Raw genomic sequence first — 22,165 nt, 5'->3', positions numbered from 1 at the left:
GGTAAATAAAGATATCTCGGGACATTCATTGGAATTCTGTTTTTGTAACCTCATTTACCAGCCTTTGAACCTCATGTGACTCATTCACATTGTCCCTTTTCACCCTGCACACCTCAACATCAAAAAGTGTTGTAACCACACAATAGTATGATTAAGCGCTCTATTTTATCTCTCGCCTTCTCTTGCGCTTGCTACCACGCAGTTTTATTTGAACTCATTAGCAAAATGTTAATAAAGTCATAGAATAACATGAAAATGCCCAATAGAAATTCAGAGTAATATAAAAATGTACATTATTGCCTCAGGTTTTTATTATTTATGGTGTTGGTGATAGTAATCTAACAGTGAAGCATCTTGGCCACTAATGCAGATTGTGGGTTCATTTTTAAGTAGGCTATCGATTATAAGGGAATGGTGTTCACTGCGGTTCCTTAGATAAAGAACTGCAACCCACATAGTAGAAATGATCATAGTAGACAGATTTCTGTGATCTTTGCCTGGAAAACCGTGCTGTCAGCATGTGGGTAGTGGGAGCACAGTGGGTAAATATGTGAGCTGGTAGCACAGGTGGTGGCGGGAATAATCAATACATGGGCTAGAGAAACGAGATCATATGGCATGGTTTGTATGGTTATATTATGACCATATGGCCACATGGTGTGACATTCAAAATACTTTTTTACAGATCAACATCTTATCAATAATATCTAAAATTGGGAATAAAAGTAAAATCAGAATAAACAATGAGAATTATGAACTGTGAACACACAAAAAGTACCGTAATTATTAACAGGGGGTTGGTTGTTTTACTCAATCGCTTTGGCACATTTTTCCAAATAATGTCTTAACATTCTCTGAATTGTAAGTGTAAATGTCTCACAACTGTTTGCTTTAACATCAGAACTCTTGCATGTCTGCAAAATGTAGACCTAGTTACTCACCCAAAACATTTAATCCACTCTTCAAAAGCTAGTTATTGTGTCAATAAATTGGCCAATTGTGTGAGCCACACTGGTCAAAAAATGGAAATATTTGTTATAGTATAGAAATTTCATGGTTGTATTTCTACTTTTTTGTTGACACGCTGCTTTCAGTACAATACATGAATGCCAGTTTTGTCTATGCTCTTGTGTATTAGCTTTTTTTTATACAGATTTTAACAGTAGGACAAAATGTACCTGGAAAATTCAGTACATAAAATGAAAATTAATGTATTTATACAGTATATTTAATTTTTACAGAGATGTATGTACATGTAAACTGAAAATTCACAGTTGCTTGTTCATTTTTACACACTCCTTGTTGTCTTCCCCTAACACTACCACCACCATTTATTCTTACACATCTTCCTATTGCTCTTCCACAACAAGCAACAGTGAATTTCCAGTTTACATGTAATACATTTCTACTAAATTAAATGTAGGCTACCGAATAATACAAATGTATTTATACAGGGTTTTATATTTAGGGTGTTGACATTCCTCCATGTTCAAAAATGGTAGTGATTGTGCTTGATAAACAATATGTCCAAACTGTGATTCCTATTCATTACAAGGCAGACCATAGCAGACATTACAAACATTCCATGTCAGATATTTATGGAATATACAAACATGCATGTCTGACAGATATTGATGAACAAGAAACTAACTTAGTAAATTATATTGTTTTGAGAGAGAAAAAAAAATCTTATTCTGAGACTTGAGCCAAAGCCTGAGAAAAGCTGTCACTCCAGAGCCGTTAAATAGCCTATATTTCAACGGCTCTGTGTCACTCCAAGACATTGCGCTAAAACTAAACTGCAGTGACCTCTGGTGATCAATTTGTGACATGAATCATGAGGGTGTCACATAATTCTCGACAGAACAGCTCCCAAAATAACAACAACAAAAAAAAAATCTGGTATTTATACTCACCTTCATGTTGTTACAAACGTGTGCGGTTTTCCTTCTGTTATTGACGTCACGTTTTCTAAAACGCTCTCTAAATTTAAAATAGACACATGAAACAAAGTTCACTCCATTAGTCCCTCATAGGGATGCACGGATACCATTTTTTCAGAACCGATCCGATGCCAAAAATTCTGAGTATCGACCGATACTCTGCAGCTGTGTACCGGTAAATTCTGTGATGTCAGTCGTCAGAGGGGATGTTTAAACGCCGCGCCGTTGTCTTGTTTCCAGGCCTGGTGTCATGATTTCTTGTTTACCTTTACGATGAGCATAAAAGAGCACAGGGATACCGAGGCAAATACCAAAAGAGTAATATTATGAAATATTATTCATTTAAAATAATTGTTTTCTATTTAAATATATTTTAAAATATAACTCATGTGATGCAAAGCTGAATTTTCAGCATCATTACTCCAGTCTTCAGTGTCACATTAAATCATTCTAATATCGTTAGCCTCATAGCATAATTGCCTAAGTCCTTTAAAAAAAATAAAAAAAAATTACTTAGGCAATTATGCTATGAGGCTAATGATATGGTAATTTGATGCTCAAGAAACATTTTCTTATTATCAATTTTGTAAAAAGTTGTGCTGCTTAATATTTTTGTGGAAACCGTGATTTTTTTCAGGATTCTTTGATGAATAGCATACAGTTTAGCATACAGTTGCATGGTAGGATTCTCTGATAATCAATATTTTTAAGAGCTTCAACTAATATTCTTTTTTTAATTTAATTTAAACATAATTATCTAACATTAATGTTAAAGTAAATCCTGCGAAAATCACCTGCTTAAGACTATTGCAGAATTAGATATTCAGTCATGTGAATATCAAGGTTGCACCATTCCAATACAGTGGACGTCTTAAGTTATTAGCGGCAAATAAACATATAGTTTTCCATGAAAAAATAAAAGTATCATCAGCTACTTTGAGTATTCATCTGCCCCCAGTGGCTGGATCCTTGTGCTCATACTGTTCATAATGTTGGAGCACTACTAAGCTAAACTAAGAATCTGTGTCACGTTGAATCACTTAAGATCTGTATGCAAAAATAAAAGCTTGCCCTTAAATACATATAAATACAACCAGATCTATTGCACACGAGCCTTATATGTTCAAGCACCTTCTAGAACATTTAGTTCAAAACTACAATGTTCCTACCAAGAATCACGCCACAAAACCGGATACCGTTAGATCAGTTACTGAAGAAATACTCAAGTGGACCAGCTGTCCCTTTTGTTTCAATGATTATATTTGAGAATCAGTTTTTGTGGAAATGATGCAGTATATAAAAAAAGGAGACAGAAACTTACTATAGCTAAATGTCACTCTACTCCATTCGTCCCTGCACACTGCAGATGAGATATGTGAGGGTTTACCTCTAAATAATAAGCATCCGCCCCAATTTATCACCTGAGCCCATGTTCAACAGGATCCCAACCTGCTCTAATGATTTTGTCAGGAACTGGTAGACATTTTTGGAACTGATGTTCAATCCTTAGAAATTTTGCATACACATGATACACAATGTTTTTCTTATATCAAGGCCATCTGTAAAAGCTTTTAGGGATTAAATTCCATATCAAAATGAGCTTAACTCGTGTACATGGACTGTCTTGAAGAAATAGACCCAGACAGGATGGGATGTGCCAAGTTGTTTGTAAATAAATACGTTGACAAATGCAGCTCAGGGGACGGTCCCTATGAACTACCAAATGTTCTGTGTATCCTGGACTTATTATAAAAAAAAAAAAAAAAGAAGACAAGTGGTAACAGGGCACAGTCAATTCAGTCTTTCTAGGGCACAAGTGACAGGATAGAAGGAGGTGTGGTTTATCTACAAGGGGAGGGGCTAATTTCTCTCCTGCACAAACACAGTCTCCTGCGGACACAGTCCTGCTTCCTGCAGTGTGATGTCATAGTCCAAATGAGCGAGTCTTCGGCGGGGGAAGTTGGTGACAAGTTCGAAGCGTTCGTTGGGGAATCCCTTAGACTGAACGTGTCTCACCAGTGCCTAAAAAAAAAGAACAAAGGAAGAAAATGAAGGGTACAAAAACAAAACTGTGGATAATTCCAGATACCTTATTATCCGAATCCATCGCCTGGTTAAAATGTACACATTGACTGGATTGAAAATGCAAATTCGCTTTCTAACAGTTTGTGGCGCTTACAGATATACCCCAGTACACAAAGCGACACTGCGCAACGCTCTGTTTCTGACAACCGCTTGAAGTTGTCACAGGGAAGAGAGGAAGTCAAACTGTATTTACATGCTTTCAAACGGCCATTTAGATTTTTGTATAATCTTAGTATTTTATTTGATTCTTGTATTTACTATATTTCGTATTCAAGTCAAGTTCAAAAATACTTAGTCTTAAAGGGGTCATATAATGGTACATGCACTTTTACAAGTTGATTGTACTGAAATGTGTGTTGGCAATGCCTGTACACAACCATCATAAAATGAAAAAAATCCATCCAGTGTTTTTTTTTAAATCTTCTTATATGTTTTCCAATCTCTCAAATCAAGCCGTTCGACCTAGTGACGTCACACGGTCGGACGCCCCTCCCACGATTGTTGATTGACAGCAGCGTTTCAACACAGATACGCCCTCGCTCGTGAGCGAGCTGTCAATCATAGTCCGCGCGGACCGGCACGGTTATTGTCTATGCGCTGGAGCAGAATGGAGTCTAAGCGATTGTGGTGTTCTGTTCTTGGGTGTAATAACGAACACAGCAGTCATTTTGATGTTCCTAAATCTGAGTTTGTTTTCGAAGGGAATATTCCCCACGATCAACGTCAATGCTTTCATGTTTGCGCGAATCATTTCACACCAGACTGCTTTATAAACGAGGGTCAGTATGAAGCTTGTTTTGCTAAGAAGCTGCTCCTGAAAAAAGGATTGGTACCAACTATTCGTGTTCCTGCTGCACCTCCAGAAGAAGAAGTGAGTGTAACGTTTTATTAACCTTTATATTAATCTTTATACTAATCTTTGCAAATCGCTTGCTGCACGCTTCACGATGAATGCGGCTGTTTACACTCAGGGTACATTACGGCATGTTTTCTATGTACGACGTTCTCAATATAATTCATAATCCCATGTTTATAATGAACAACGCGTTATGGTTATTGTGTTACAAATGGTGTACACACAGAACAGAGGGGCGGGGTGAGCAAAGCTCATTATCATTTAAAGACACATGCACTTAAACGGCGTGCTGAAAACAGAGCTGTTTTTGACCAGGTAAAATTAGTGTTTTCTTACAATACTAATGAGAATTTTTAATTAAAGTATATTACAAACTTTTAATTTAGACCCTAAAGAATCATATTAGCTTGTACAAAAATGGCATTATATGACCCCTTTAATAATTATTTTCAAACATTTGTTTAACACTTATACCAAAACATGCCAGCCCAGACAAGATATCTAGATATTGGTTAAAAATCCTTAAAATATCGTTATTTTGCATGCCAGTGTTTCCCCTACCATTATATAAGGGGGGCGCCCCGCCCTCCTAACGGCTCCCCCCGCCCCCCTTGGAGGTCAAGTAAATTTGATTTGATTTTCTTTATAGCGACAGATTACAATTTGTTATTTTATAAAAAAAAAACCTAAATGGCACTTAAGTAATATGTTATTTATCTTATTTCCACGATGGCATGTCTTTTCTGTCTGTGTTTACAATTATCCCAATGAGTGTGCACACTCACACACAAACAAACACTTGCGTCACATACAGTTGAGCACTAGCGGACAGAGAGCGCGCGGCTGGAAATGTGTCGCTGAACTGAAGATGGCAACACTCGCTCTACTGCGAGTAGCAGCCGGAGTAGCTCTCCTGCTCCAAGTCTAACGCCCGTTTCACATATATTTCGTTTGCGGTGAGTATTTTTTTTTCGTACCCATGTTAACAGAGCTTTCACACTGCACGAGGACGCAGTCCGTCGATGATCGATCTGTTCCAGTTGCGATGCGTATATAGCAGTGCAGAGATCGTTTCTGCACCGAGTCTATTTCTGCTGTGCTGCAAACGCTGAATTAAAGTGACAGCGCATGTTTCGTGGTCAAAATGAACACCGATTGACCTGAAAATGTAGTAATTTCACCATAAGTGCGATTAATTAAATAAAATGTAGTAATCTCACCATAAATTTATTTAATTAATTACTACTTTTTTCACTTTAAAGGGCCCTACACACCGGGACGAATATCGGCTCGCGTTATTCGCCAGCGTTTTTCAACGCGTTTTTTGTGTTCACACCCAAGCGATTTTCGCTGACGATGTGCCGAGTGAACATGCAAATTCATTCCCTGACATTAGATGGCGCTTAATGTAAAACAGAAACCACTCCATAACAATTCTCTTTTATCAAGATTTTTGTAGTCGCTGTCGCGTTTGTCATATAGTTCTTTATGTTCCGACACCAACGAGACCAGCAGCTCTACATTAATCTTGCCTTGCATCTTCCTCGTCTCATTTCTTCCCGGCAGTGTAGACGCTTTTGTGTATATCTTCTTCGCCGTTACGTACGTGTGCACGGCAAGACCGTTTGTGTTTGAGCGCCCCCAAGTTGTGTTTACTCTGGTTTAACTGTAACTTCAGAAGCTCCAGACACGTGAGCAAAAGCGGCAATCTCATTGGTTGGATCGTTTTTGACGCGGCGCGTCAAACCAAAAAAACGAACCCGAGGCGTTTTTTAAAAAATGACGCTTTTACGCGTGCCGTTTTTCGCGCCGGTGTGCACACTCACATTGGCGCCCTTTGTTTAGTCATGAGGCGTTAAACGTCGGCGAATATCGCGCGCGAAATTCGTCCCGGTGTGAACAGGCCTTAAGACTGAGTTAAAGCAAGGAAAACTACAATTTACCTCAACAAGGCGACATAATGAACAACACTCGTCTTATTCGTGGAGGTGGAAAAACAAGTTCTTTGTGACATGCAAGATTTATTGTATTAAAATTTAAATACAAAAGATTTTAATATAAGTACATGGTTAAATATTTTACCACTTGCTTGAGCAACTTAATATATAATTATATAGAAGTAATGTATTGAATAATACATTGTTTAAATTGTGTTTACGTGAACGCGCGTTCACAGCAGTGGTGCGTCTGACAGGATTATTCTCTCCAATAAATGCATCATAGAAATAAAAACTTCTCATAAAAAAAGCCCATTTAAAATTTATATATATATTGATTAGTATTTATAAATCTTTTTTTAGTTGTTAGTTAAAAAATAAAACTATTTAAGCTCTGGTCCATTAATATTAACAAATACTTCTATAAATTTAACAAAGGTTATTTGCAAAAGTCAATTTTAAAAAGATTTAAATATGTTTATTTATTTTTTAAAAGAGATATCTTATGTTAACATTTTTTAACTTTTACAAACCATTACCCTCCCAGACAACCAATTTATGTGACAGATAGATAGATAGATAGAGATAGATAGAGATAGATAGGTGTCTGTGTCAATTTTCCCCAAACCACCCCCCCCCCCCCCCCCAAACCTGTAAACCTAGGGGAAACACTGCATGCGTTTACTTTATACAGTTTAATTGTATTTAAATGTTAAAGGTGCCATCAGATGCCCATTTTCCACAAGTTGGTATGATTCTTTAGGGTCTTCATGTAAAGTTTTTACATACTTTGGTTAAAATTCCTCAATGGTCCTTTTTACCTCCTCAAAAACAGCTCTGTTCACAGCGACTCGTTTCGGTGCAAGTCTCTTTAAATGATAATGAGCGGTCATGGGCGGAGCATGAGAAATATGACATCATATTGCTCAGAAAATCCAAACGGCTTGATTATTGAGAGTGTTTAGGCTTTTTGAGGATTAAAAAAAAAGGAGTGAATGGATTTTGAGGGGATACACCGCTTTACAGTAATTTGAAAGTGATTGCAGTACCAGTTTTGGCCACAATCTTACATACGGCTCCTTTAATTGAAAGGAGAACACTGAAGTTTGTTTATCTTTTCAACATGTTTGTGTAATTTGATTAAGTGTAATTAAGGGATAAGTTGGCAATGGCGAAAAGAGTGACAACTTTGAACTATACAAATCGTGAAACGCTGTACCCACCATAAGTTTAGCTTTAGCAGACAATGCTATCTGTTCCCTCTGGCCATCTGGATATCGCAGCATTAAGCGGGCCTTTGGACCTGCGGACAGAGTCATTTTAGTACATTTTTTTATTTCTGCATTATCTCTGAAAATTATTACCATGTATAAAAGTTCAAATCCTTTAAAAGTGTCAGTTCACCTAAAAACTGTCATTATTTACCCCACGTCATTCTAAACCTGTATGTTATTTTTTTCTGCAGAACACAAAAGGACTGATGTTTGAAGATCAGCTCTTTTCCATAAATGACAGCTCCAAAAATGACAGAACAAAACCTACACAAGCTAACCTTATGACTTGTGTAATCTAATGCAAATCTTCTAAAGCCATCCAATAGATTTGTATGAGGATCAGACTGAAATTTAAGTCATTAATCAACGGATGACATGATATACGTTTGATTGGATTACTGAATCAAGAGTTAAACTCGCAAACAGGTTTGTAAACGAATCTTTCAGTCCGATTTGGAATTTGGATCGACTAGTTCTCATTTGGATCGACTCATTCACAAATAGGATTGCTTCGGTTCTCACGTTCAGCTCACTGTCTAAATAAGTTCATAAAGGTTCACAAATGATCAGAGAATAACGACTTAAATTTCAGTGGGTTTCTCACACAAAGTTGACTTAAGAGAACTCGGAATATGATGCACAAGTCATATGAACTACTTTTAAGCTGCTTTTACATCCACTATGATAAACAATATCCTTTTATGTGCTGTGGAAAATATAACTGCCACAAAAGGGTGAGTAAATAATCAGAGAATTTTATTTACTTTGGCTTAAAGGGTTAGTTCACCCAAAAATGAAAATTCTGTCAGTAATCACTCACCCTCATGTTGTTCCAACCCCGTAAGGCTTTCGTTCATCTTCGGAACACAAATTAAGATATTTTTTTTATGAAATCTGAGAGCTGGATCACTCCTCCATAGGCTTTTATGGGATCGAAATTTGCCGGCCCAGAAAAGTTAGTAAAGACATTGTGAAAATAGTCCAAGTGACTAGTGTCTCAACCGTAAGTTTATCAAGCAACGAGAATACTTTTTGTGTGCAAAAAACAGCAAGAAGAACGACTTTATTCAACTATTCATTTTCGTCTGTGTGGGTCTGAATGAATTCACGTAGTGTAACAGTCTGTGTTGTACGTCACCACGTAGACTCGCTCACTATTGGCCGATGCTGGTCATGTGTGTGATGCGTGTGATGCGTGTGACGGCAAGTTTCGATCCCTTAGAAGCCTATAGAGGAGTGATCCAGCTCTTAGATTTCATCAAAAATATCTTAATTTGTGTTCCGAAGATGAATGAAAGTCTTACGGGGTTGGAACAACATGAGGGTGAGTAATTACTGACAGAATTTTCATTTTTGGGTGAACTAACCCTTTAAAGGGCTGGTTCACCCAAAGATGAAACAGACACCTGACAGACAGAGATGCCATATACCGTTGTCGTCTGGATCTGCTGTGCTGGTGCCGGCAGGTTCTGAGGGCTGGTGTGATGTTGATCTGTGGTTTTCTCCCAGCCGCAGTTGGGACTCTGTTTGTCCTGTCTGACTGTGACTGAGCCCAACTGGCTCTAGGTGATTCTTCTTGCTCTCCTCTTTCCTGTGGCACAACTCTTTGTGTGGGGACTTCCTGTGATGGGCTGGGCTGTCCGGCCTGGTGGGAGGAGCTACCTCTGCAGAGATGTGTCCATCTAAAGAATCCTCCCCACCACCGATTTCATTATCCGAACCGTCAACTGAGATCAGGCCCTCGCTGTCAGAGAAAGGCTCGGCATCTGAATCATCATCCGAGCGTGACTCTGCCTTGTCCTGGGCGGACTCATAGTGTGTTTCTTGAAGAGAGGCCCGGATAGCTGCTTCTAACTGACTGTCCTCACTGGCATCTATCAAACTCTCCTGTATAGACAGATAAAGGATTGCAATGTAAAGAAAATATGTTTTTTTTCGAGGAAGCTCCAGAACCTTAAAGGGGACACTTACAGAACGAGCCCGTTTGGCCGGAGGTTGACTGGACTGCCCATCCAGCTGCCCGTGCTCTGATAGGAAGCCTGTGACCTGATCCAGGAATGAAGACACATCTAACTGGTTCCACTCAACCATCTTTTGTCCTGTGTTTGTCAGAGATGAAAACACTGAAATACTCGGAATTTCAGACAGTAATCAGAAGCACTTAAATACATTGTAATTGTTTTGTTTTACCCAGTTTTGACCATGCATAAGCTTATGTAATAGTCATACCTTAATATTTTTTCAACTTAAGCCATTTTTTATCTGATGAACAATTTTCATTAATGAATGAATGAAACATTTAAAAGGTTTGCATGTTACCATGTTATTACAATGTTATTACTATGCTTACCACTTTTTTTTTTTTTAAATGAGAAATTCTTTGAAAATTCAAATTACACCTGAACTGTAGCAAAACCAGTCTGATGCGAGAAAAACACTTATCAATACCAGTACTCCATTGTAATCAATGGATTTAATTAAACATCTAGTTTAAAACACACATTCCAGGTTCTAGGAAATACATTCTCGGAGTTCATGTTGGTTTCATATGGTTTTAAAAGATTTTCCGTTTTCAATCATTTTTTTAATTTAATGACTTTAAAAATGCCATGTAAATATAGTACAAGCAATATAGTTTTAAAATATATTTTACCATTTTTGCTAATTATTAATAAATATCATTATATTATTTTACAACCTGAACTAACCTTGCATATATCATAATATCATTGTCACATTTTTTATGATGCATTTTTGACTTTATGCCCCCTAAAATTCATTTTACACCAGGAATCAAAAACAGGCTCATTATAGAAAAGGTCTTTTCAAGTCATTGTATTTATGAAATTAATTGTTAAATAAAGGATTACATCCAGACAAAATTAGCATCATGTCTTTGATCCAAACATTTTGTCAAAAAATTATGTAATAAATCTAGTAAAAAGATACATTGAGGAGTGATTCAGCGATGCTTTGTGTGTCTCACCTGTACGGGGGTCCAAGATAGAAATATAGGGGAATTTGTTAAGCTTGTAAAACTGAATGTACCTCTGGCCTTCCTCGCTGTCATGGTAAACCTATGAGAAAACACAGCTTGCCTAAACAATTCAACAGCTCATATTCACGTCATGTAAGATAGAGAGACAGAAGACATTCGTGTTTGTGTGAGTTGTTTACCTGCCAGAATATGAAGTGTTCTCTGATGATGGTTTTCACAGCATCATTGCTCCACACGTCTCGGTTTAAACACTGACAGGCAAAATCCTGGACATTCTGAATGTTGATCATCAGCCATTTGTTTTCAAGCTGACCGGAGTCTTTTGCCTGATGTGAGAAATTGTGGGAAAGAGTTCATACAAATACTGGGAAATAATGGCTTGACTTACAGAAATGTTCCAGATTCAATACAAACTAAAAAGCAGAAAAATTAAGCTTATGTTTTTATGTGAACGATTCTGCATCGATGCACAAAAACAAAAGAACCGATTTTTAAAATATGTAATTAAATAGGCCTTTCATAAATATGAATGTTTTGTTTTATTGTAAAAAAAAGTATACCCATTATAACGTTGCGTATGTCCTTCGCAAGCAAAGCACTCATGAGGCTGAATTAGTTCAATTAGGACATTTAAGTAGATTTTATAAACATGCCTGGTGTGCCATTACTGGTTGAGACAAAACAATGGCAGTGGCATATTTTAAGATACAGTATGTCAGTGCAAGTTGCTTTCAGTTAAAACAAGGTGGTCAAACATTCATTTTAGTCTGGGACTAGGCTTAAGCCTTGTCTGTGAAACCGGGGGTATACGTGTAAAGACTCAGTTGACACCTGGGGATAAATGGACCCAAACACAAACTTGTAACTTTTATAAAATTATTATAAAATAAAAACTATTTTTTAAAAAGTAAATAAAACGTGTATTTTGATAGTCTTGGCTCATTTGCAAAGTTTGTCAGTCACAGATGCTGAACTTATATTGAACCAGGAACATTCCTTTAAGAAGTTGTCCACTGATTCCACCCAGCCCGATTTCAGTCCTTTCCTTTGTGTAAGGCTCACAACATCCCGAACCTGTGTTTGGACACTCCCTGATTTGCAGGGCTTGACTTGTTCTTTTGCCAGGAACAAAAAACATGACTATGCTGACAAAGTTTGAACTTAATGACAAAGAGGACTGAAACACGTGAATTAGCCAATTACTGGAAGCGTTAGTGGTAATGCTAATAGGTGTACTAAAGCAGTCATAGACCTTACCGTCTCAAAGCTGCCTTTGTGCATGAGTTCAATGGGAGGACGGAACAGATCGGCGAGAGTGCTCAGCTTCTTGTCCACTGCACTACCGTTTCTCAACTCCTGCTCCTGTCGGACTAAAGATTCACAGCACAACAGCAGGGTTTCAGAGGATGAACCAGACCATGTGTGCTGAATGTGATGAACCATCAGAATGCCTCACATATACTTACTGGTTTCAGTCTGAAAATCCCGAAATCCATCAAAGATTGATCGTGCTGGTCTACGCCTCTTTGGTACTGTGAAAGAGAGATATATTAGCGTATGTAAACACAACCCCCCGAGAGTACATAAGGGAACTGCAGGGGGTTTGATGAAAAGCGAATCATTAATTATTAATGATTCAAACTTTTGGGAACGCAACTTTATTGTTGTGTCATTTAATTAGTTCTTCTCTGATGGCACGTATTTTGTGCGCACAAAGTGGATAAACTACAACAGGTAAAAGTCAACTATAGGCTGAGCTGACAATATCAATCCCTCGTTCTTAATAGATCTTCATTTTGATGAACTGAGATCTGCGAGAACAAAACTTTAGTAACAAAACATTATTTGTAGCGTGCCTCCCATCCAATAATCGCAATAAGCTTAGTGCTTTGGATATGAAACAAAGTCTGAACTTTCAAATGATGTCAATTTTATAACGAAAATCAAAACAATTACAGATCGTTGTAGTTAAAACGGCTATGTAAACTGCTAATCTCTTCAGTTTTACTACTAGTTACAGCACAAAATAAACCGAAATGTATAATGTCTCGTGTAATCGCTTGATCAGTGTTTAACAGCGTGAAGACGTCCATAAAACAGCTTGTAAACAATGTCACGTAATGATACATTTACCTCAGGAAAGCCATTCAATGACCATAGCCTTAGTCAACTAGAAGAAAAAAATAACTTTTGCTAAATACATGTATATGCAGTATATTACATATTCATTATATTTTATATAGTGATATCTGTTTCTAGCTAAATTAAAACTTTAATTTTGGTTTCTGTGTTTCTATAAAAAAAATCATTTTGGTGCATCACTAGTTAAAAGCTTGACAGTTCAAACATTGTAAAGTTTGAAAGTATTAATATAGTTATCAAATATTAATTTATTTTACAGCACAATTATAATTTACAACAGTAATATATTTCTGTCTTTGTTTTTATGATTAGAGTTAAAACACAATAATAACTCTTATTATTATTTTGATGATAATGATTATTATTATTAATATTCAATTGGATTGGGTTCCTAAAATACCAGTGTGACTGTAATGCGGACTGAGACACTAACACAAATATATATATATATATATATTTTTTTTTTTTATCTACTTTTAAATTCAGCAACAAAGTCAAAACAAAACACAATTTTCTCCATTTACTTGCATGTCATGTGACCATTAACTGGCATCAGAGAACTGTGGACATGCAAATTTGTTATTGAAGTATTATTATTGTTATTGAAGTATTAACTTAAAATCTCAAGGGGTATTTCAAGAAAATATTCTTTGAATAAAAAAAGTTAGGCAGAAAAGATGTATAAATGTGAACTGTAATACCTCCAAACAAGGGCTCTGGCTCCACCAGAATGTCTTGCTTCTGAGGAATGGGTGCTCGCACATCATCTCTGCCAGAGAGGAGGACACAACAATCAAACTCAAAGCACAGAGCATGCAGTGACTTACAAACACCATAAGACCACCACTCACTCTGCAGGAGGGTGTCTGCTGCTGGAGGCTCCGGCTGAACTGGCACTTGTGCTGGGTTCCTCTGCGATGCCCCCTCCATCTAGAAACATGGTGACGGCCATCTCTAGGTTATTGTTACATGCTTCCAACATATGCTTCCCTACACTCTCTGTGGCTCCTGCAAACAAACATATGCATTTAAAGATTTGTGAAGTGAAACATAAACACACTGGAAAAAAAGAAGGAAAAAATAGACTGGAAATACATGTTACGGGCACTGCTGTTCCAAATATCTTCACCGTTAGACACGAAATTACAAGGATTTGATTATATAGTGACAGCATTGTTTTTCTTTGTGTTGAAAACATATGATGTCTCATCAAGAAGTGACATATTTGAATTGTTTTCAATTTAAAATATATATATTTATGTATTTGTGCTCCATCAATTGAGAGGGTTCAAGTCTGAAAAAATATGATATAATATCTTATCTAAAGACCCGCTTTCGATTTAAATAAAATATCCTTTAGGGACCCCTAGCTGCAGAATACAAAAAAAAAAAATAATTATAATATTGTGAAATATTATTACAATTTAAAATAATGGTGTTCTATTTTAATATACTTTAAAATATAATCTATTTCTGTGATGCAAAGCTGAATTTTCAGCATCATTACTCCAGTCTTTAGTGTCACATGATCCTTCAGAAATCATTCTAATATGCTGATTTGATAGGCCTACTCAGTTATTATCAATGTTGGAAACAGTTGTGCTACTTACTTTTTTTTTTTTTAACCAGTGATACTTTTTTCAGGATTCATTGATGAAGAAACAGTTTAAAGGAACAGCATTTATTCAAAATAGAAATCTTTTCTCACTATATAAATCTTTACTATCACCTTTTTTCTCAATTCAACACATCCTTGCTGAATATAAGTATTAATTTATTTCAAAAAAAGAAAGAAACAAATTAGTGACCTTGAACTTTTGAACAGTAGTGTATACTGTTACAAAAGATTTCTATTTTTTTTTTTTATGTTGATATTTGTAAAACTTTTTATTCATCAAAGAATCCTGAAAAAAGTATAACAGGTTATAAAAAATTATTAAACACAACTGTTTCCAACATTGATAATAGCCGAGTATCAAATCAGCATATTAGAATGATTTCTGAAGGATCACGTGACACTAAAGACTGGAGTAATGATGCTGAAAATTCAGCTTTGCATCACAAAAATAAATTATATTTTAAAGTATATTACAATAGAAAAACATTATTTTAAATTGTAATAATATTTCACAATATTAATGTTTTTTTTCTGTATTTTTGATCAAATAAATGCAGACTTGATTAGCATAAGAGACTTCTTTCAAAACCATTAAAAATAGTAATGTTTCCAGCCTTTTGACCGGTTTAAAATGCAATTTTATATGAATGGTACACTGATATGAGGCTGAGGGTTCCTGGTCTGAAAAAGGTTGAAGAATTCTGGAGCGAAATAAAACAATTAAATAAGATACAATTTGTGTAATAAGGCTTGTATATATGGTATATGTGAAACATTGCAAAGGAAGCCGAGATTAAGAAATTAAACTGTTCAATACTTATACAAAAATATCGTTTGATCAGTACCTTATAGTTTAATGCAGGTCACGTTATCCGCTTGATGGCAATACAATACGCGAAAGCACGGAGGATTTAAACAAAATACGCAAATTAGTAAAATCTGAAATATGACGTTGAAAGCGCGTAATAGAAGCGGCGCGAGCTGCAGCTGGACTCTCTCGCCAAAGAGTATAGAAGCCCAAGAGGCGAAACTCAATAGAACGCTCCATAGCAACAGTTGCCCCCATGACGTGACAGCGCGGCCACCATTATGGACTGAAAACTGAAGGAAAACGCCGACAAATAATGGGAGTCAATGGCACTGAAAAACTTGACATAACAAAAACTTAACATAACGTAATTTTTTCTGGCCGTCATATCTAACTATGAAAACAAATTAAAATACATTAATGAGGATGACCGACGTTAAATGACGTTAAATGACAGAAAATATTCGTCTATGTGTTGGTTATGCATGGCCTAATTACCCTTAGGAAAATAGTATTTTGGGACAAAATATTACTATAGAAGTACTATAAGACTACTATAGAAATACTATAGCGGAGGTATTACAGAACATAACATACTTCTGTGATGTTCTGTAATACCTCTATAATATTTTAAAGCTGCTATAGTATTTATATAGTAGTCTTATCGTACTTCTGTAGTATGTCCCAAATTACTATAGTATTCCTATAAGATTACTATAATAATTTGTCCCAAAATACTATAAGATTCCTATAGTACTTTTTAGTAAGGGTATGTCCCCCACTGAATCGGCTTCATTAGCCTATACGGTTTGCAAAGATACAATTATAAAATTACTGCAAAACTTGAATCTATCAATATTTATGTTACTATTATGCATTTTCCTTGTTATATGACTAACAGAAATTCATGAAATAATATAGGCTAGGCTAGGGCTAGGCTATAGGCAGACACACAGTAATTAGATATAAGTAATAAGATATGTATTCAATGTTGATTTTGAAATTAGTGAACATCACCATATATATGATTTGAAAAAATTATAAATTATAAATGAACATTTCTAACAGTTAATATTTTACATAGAATATCACAAAAATATTAACAACTTGTTTTTTCAACATCTTCAGTGAAAGTGCACACAGTGAACGTTTCAATGGCAAGAAAAAAACAATCTATGAGATCCTATTACAGGCGGAAAGGTACAAAAAAAGATGTGCAATCTAGCAAGTGCACATATGAACTATAAACACCTACTAAAATGGATTTTGCCATTGACTGGCGCTAACGATTTCAGCAGCTTTCAGTCCATAATGGCGGACGCGCCTCCGCAGCGCCATCTACAGACTGTTACCCATAACACAACAGAGTTTCGCCTCTTGGGCTTCTATACTCTTTGCTCTCGCTCGCTTCAGTTCTTAAACCCCGCCCCTTCAGAGCGCGCATGCGCACAAGCGCCGCATCTTTCACCTTTCACAAAAAAAGTATCGAGCTGCTTACCATGGCTTGTATTTCTGACCAACAGAACCGAAACTATCAAATTATACACACCATCATGCGAGGCTCTAAAGCAACCTGTGTGTACACTCCTAACAACAGTTAAATTGAACAGCCCCAGCCCGTGTAGAACATCACAGTTTTGTGTGTACCTTTCACTTAGATGTGAGTTGTGAGAGGCATACAGTCCAAACGGATAACTGATTGAGAATCAGCCTACACAACCCGCCATGTTGAGAACTGTGGCTCATATTCACAGACACACTTGCTGAAGTTGTTAAACATTCGCGGTGGCTGGAAACATCCAAACACACATTATCAACCTGTAGCATTTAAATTTGGCAATGGGGATTATAATCGTAGAGTGAAAATCCTACTGCAGTACTAATCTGGTTTAAATTTAAAGGTGTTACATGTAGCGATGGTGAAATAACACAAGTAACGTTACAATCACATGCTCAAAGTTCAGTGCGAGGGAGTTTTACGTGTCCATCGGCACACTTTAGTAATTAGTCTACAACTGAACGCCCCTTTCCTGTTCTGATTTCTTTTCTTTTGCATGTAGATTCATAGTAAAGCAAGTGGAGATAGCAGCTAGCTCTTTCGTTAGTCCCTTTCCTTTGCATGACAGAGGGGGCAGTAATGATGATGCCTCTCGATTATTCTTCCCTACATACAGCATTTCTAAAGACCCCATGTTTTACTCAACCGAAATGGCCAGTGCAAAAATTCCCGCAAATGCAAAATGTCAATATTTACCAGTTATGGCTGTAAACTGTTGTATTAACCCATTAACCCCCGGGGCTGATGCGTCTCCGAGAGTCGCCATCTTGCCGCCACTGACAACAACACGACTGAACGCATGCACGGCATCGACCAATAGGATCTCTTTCTACGTCTGACTCCGTGCGTCAGCTCACTGGATCTCTGGGTAATGTAGTTCATTCGAAATGTTTCATGAACGAGATGCCACTATGCGCTTACTTAACTGATTTTTGCGTGGACACAGTTAATTATGTAATAAATTGAGTGCGTGAGTGTAAATATCCAGCATGTTTCTCATTACACATTCATTTTGTAAAGAACCTTATTTTTGCCATGAGTTTACTATTTTTCTAAAGCTATTTTTCTTCATTTTAGTGGCAAACAAGAATTTGTAAAAATGCCCAAAAGAACAAGAAAAACAAGGACAAGAACTGGTAAAAATGCAAGAATTTTAAATAAAAAAATGTATTGCTGCCTATGTGTTTAAATTTGGTTTTATATACCATATTTAATACAAGTAGCCTATATTTAGTACGAATTTCTAGGCCTAATTACTAATTTAGTCAAATACTGGTGCTAAGTGCTTATGCCTGTGGTGTTACCATTATTTCTGTCTAGGGAGACAGTAAAAGCACAGATAAATTAGCCACAATCCAGACTTTTCTAAAATGGGAACTGCCGTCATGAATCATGATAGTTTCAACATCACTGGACATTTTGGGAATATCAATAAGACTATGGCCTGGTTTCACAGAGAGGGTTTAGATTAAGCCAGGATTAGGCCTTAGTTCAGGGGTGGGCAAACTTTTTGGCTCAAGGGCCACACTGGGTTTTAAAATTTGACAGAGGGCCGGCCCAGTAGCAGATTATGAAACACGATCTCATGAAAGTGCGTATCTATACCACGAATTTTATTTCTCGTGCCATTTATACGCCAAAAAATATTTTTTTGCGTGCATATGCTGCGCACTGTAAACCCCTTGGTTAGGATTAGGGGTGCTGAGTGCGTGCCTATTACACGTCATTAAAGGGATAGTTCAGCCAAAAATGAAAATTCTGTCATCATTTACTCACCCTCAAGTTGTTTCAAACCTGTATGAATTTCTTTTTTCTGCTGAACACAAAAGAAGATATTTTGTAAAATGTCGGTAACCAAACAGTTGATGGACCCCATTGACTTCCATTGTAGGAAAAAAAAAAATACTATGGAAGTCAATGGGGTCCATCAACTGTTTGGTTACCGACATTTTTCTAAATATATTATTTTGTGTTCAGCAGAAAAAATAAATTCATACAGGTTTGAAACAACTTGAGGGTGAGTAAATGATGACCGAATTTTAATTTTTGGGTGAACTATCCCTTTAAGTGCGTATCATATGCACGCGAAAACTGCGTTTCATAAGAACTACAAATACAATTCGTCGTATTCGCACTTTCATGAGATCGGGCTGAGCAAACACATTTACGTTGTGGCAACGTCTGCGCGAAATTCAACAACTGAGAGATGACATTCTGACAATACATTTTTTTATGCTATAGATATCCCCCATTTAGCATGTTATGTTTTGAGGTTAATTTTTAATTAGTAAGATGTTTGATAATTATAGCCTATACTTTTTAAATATTGTTTATCCTTATTATTTAATGGGCCTAACCGTAAATTAGAAACAAAACACCTAAGTGTACACTTAGAAGAGTAAAAATGACAGAAGGTTACGTTAATTCAACTTTATTAAAACTGCATGGCAATCAATTTGCACTTCCAAAAGTCATACATTTGTGGAAATAAGCGAATATACAAATTTATTTTAAGTATAATAAGATAAAACATAAAAAGCAAAGGCAGATCAGAACATTTAATAAACAAAACCGGGTTCTGTACATGGCAGACAGGGGAGCGTAACGTTAGTCGAAAGCCGGGCGATAAAGGAGGATACATCCACAAATCCAGAGTAGCAAAACTAAATAGCAGACAAATCAAAGGAAAAACTAAACATGTGTGCAAGCGGTTACCAAACATTTTTTTTCTCTGTGAGTTTTCAAAAAAAGAAAAAAACATTAACGTGCACCAAGTCTATGCGCTTAAGTTGCTGTCTGTTTGGTTTCCATGGTGACGCGTCTAGCTTGTTACGTGACACACCGCAGCCACAACAGCGCTGAATGAATGATGATCTGCTTTTATGTCATTTTTCCTTTTTTACATTTGTTAGCTATGGCATGAAATATCTGATATTCCGATTGTCAAATATATGCAACGCAATATATATATATATTATATAACGCAAAGTATTGCAAGAAAAAGGCTAAATGAATACGATCTTTAGAATTTTTTTTAAATACTCGACGGGCCGGATTAAACAGCCTAACGGGCCGTATGTGGCCCGCGGGCCGTAGTTTGCCCACCCCTGCCTTAGTTCAATTAGGACATTTAAAGGGTTAGTTCACCCAAAAATGAAAATTATGCAGTAATGACAGGCCTACTTCCCAGTTCTCCCTCATGAACTGAACGCTCTCATGAACTCACGTCAGAGGCCCACACAGAAGAAAATGAATAGTTGAATAAAGGCGGGGGGGGGGGGTTGCGTACAAAAGTATTCTCGTCACTTGATAAACTTAAGGTTGAGTCACTGTAGTCTCTTGGACTATTTTAATGATGTCTTTACAAACTTTTCTGGACCGGCAGAATGAAATTACATAGAAGCCTATGAAGGAGTGAGACAGCTCTCAGATTTCATCAAAAATATCTTAATTTGTGTTCCGAAGATGAACGAAAGTCTTAAGCGGTTGGAACAACATGAGGGTGAGTAATTACTTACAGAATTTTCTTTTTGGGGTGAACTAACCCTTTAAGTAGCTTTTATAAGTGCCTTAAAAAAAAAAAACCTTACTGGTTTGCATCTTGAGACAAACCAACTGACATATTTTAAGATATATATCCGTGCAAGTTGATTTCAGTTAAAACAGCTCAAACATGCATTTTAGTCTGAGACTACTTAAGCCTTGTATGTGAAAGCGGGGGTTCATTTATTGCAATTTAGATTAAAGTATGTAAAATCTATATAAGTTGTCAGTGTAACACCAATAAAGTGCTATACATGCTAAATTGTCAGAAATCTAGCAAAATTTGTGAAATATTATAATGAACTCACCATGAACACCTCAGATCAACCCAGCAATGACTTTTACACACAGAGATAGCCCAAACAGAATTCCTTAAAATATAATAAGATGTGTATTTTTAAACAATTTAATGAAATTGTATGCTAAATAAAAATCTATATTTACAATATAACCACTTTATTTATGAGTAAATTGTGATTATTATATTTCTCCAATTACATCCCAGGATACCTCTTTGATGTAACATAGATGTAGAGGAAACATACAGATTTTGTTACATATTAAATCTCTCAAACTCAGTTAAATATGTATTTTAAAACATAAATAATCAGACTACTAATTAATTGTTTAAATTATGCTTACTGCAATTTTTTTAATATCTCAGTTTAATAGTTCAATAGTCACTTTCTATTTATCAAAGAATCCACAACTGTTTTCAACATTGATAATAATAATTAATGTTTTTTGAGCATCAAATTTGCATATTAGACTGATTTCTGAAGGATCATGTGACACTGAAGACTGGAGTAATGATGCTGAAAGTTCAGGTTTGCATCCACAGGGATAAATTACATTTTGAAATATATTAAAATAGAAAACAGTTATTTTAAATTGTCATAATATTTAAAAAATATTGTTTATTTTTAATAAAATAAATGCAGCCTTTGTGAGCATAGGATACTTTTTTAAAAAACATACACGTTTTTACCAATCCCAAACATTTGAACGGCAGTGTGTATATATATATATGAAACCATTTACTTATTATTTGGATCACTAAATTTATGACTTACTCTATTCAACCCATTTGATCAGTAGTCCTACCATTTTTATTATAAACTTAAAGCTGTGATACTGTTCTTTATTTGATCAATATAATTCACAAGACCAGTTTACACTTAATGTTTGAATTTGACATCTGCAATATGTAGAACTTTCTGACAAGACTATTCTTGTAAAATGAGATGGTAATCGGTTGGATCTTTCACTCCATTCACTTTTGTGTTTATGGGAATATACATTCTTCTGTATATTAATTAAATAATCAAAATTAATCCAATATTGCTGTAATTGCCAATGTATAATGAGTTGCATTGTGAAATGAGAGGTAACCTGTGTGTCTT

The 22,165-nt window shown here is 36.1% G+C and overlaps 1 protein-coding gene across 1 annotated transcript; it reads right to left on the bottom strand.

Annotated features, from left to right (window-relative positions):
* Positions 1–3,181: 3,181 nt before the first annotated feature.
* ubxn7 (UBX domain protein 7) lies at positions 3,182–18,019 on the bottom strand. Its single transcript, XM_084411834.1, has 11 exons — positions 17,916–18,019; positions 14,087–14,243; positions 13,937–14,004; positions 12,560–12,625; positions 12,351–12,463; positions 11,273–11,419; positions 11,082–11,172; positions 10,067–10,194; positions 9,526–9,982; positions 8,045–8,124; positions 3,182–3,965 (listed from the first exon to the last, which is right to left on the bottom strand). Exons 1-11 carry the CDS (start codon positions 17,983–17,985, stop codon positions 3,804–3,806), a joined length of 1,539 nt encoding a protein of 512 aa, XP_084267960.1. The 5' UTR covers positions 17,986–18,019; the 3' UTR covers positions 3,182–3,803.
* Positions 18,020–22,165: the final 4,146 nt, after the last annotated feature.

Source organism: Rutilus rutilus, assembly GCF_951802725.1.
Source record: "Rutilus rutilus genome assembly, chromosome: 6".
NCBI classification, from domain to species: Eukaryota; Metazoa; Chordata; class Actinopteri; order Cypriniformes; family Leuciscidae; genus Rutilus; species Rutilus rutilus.
The sequence above is the reverse complement of the archived record's forward strand: the minus strand, read 5'-3'. Positions and strand labels throughout refer to the sequence as shown.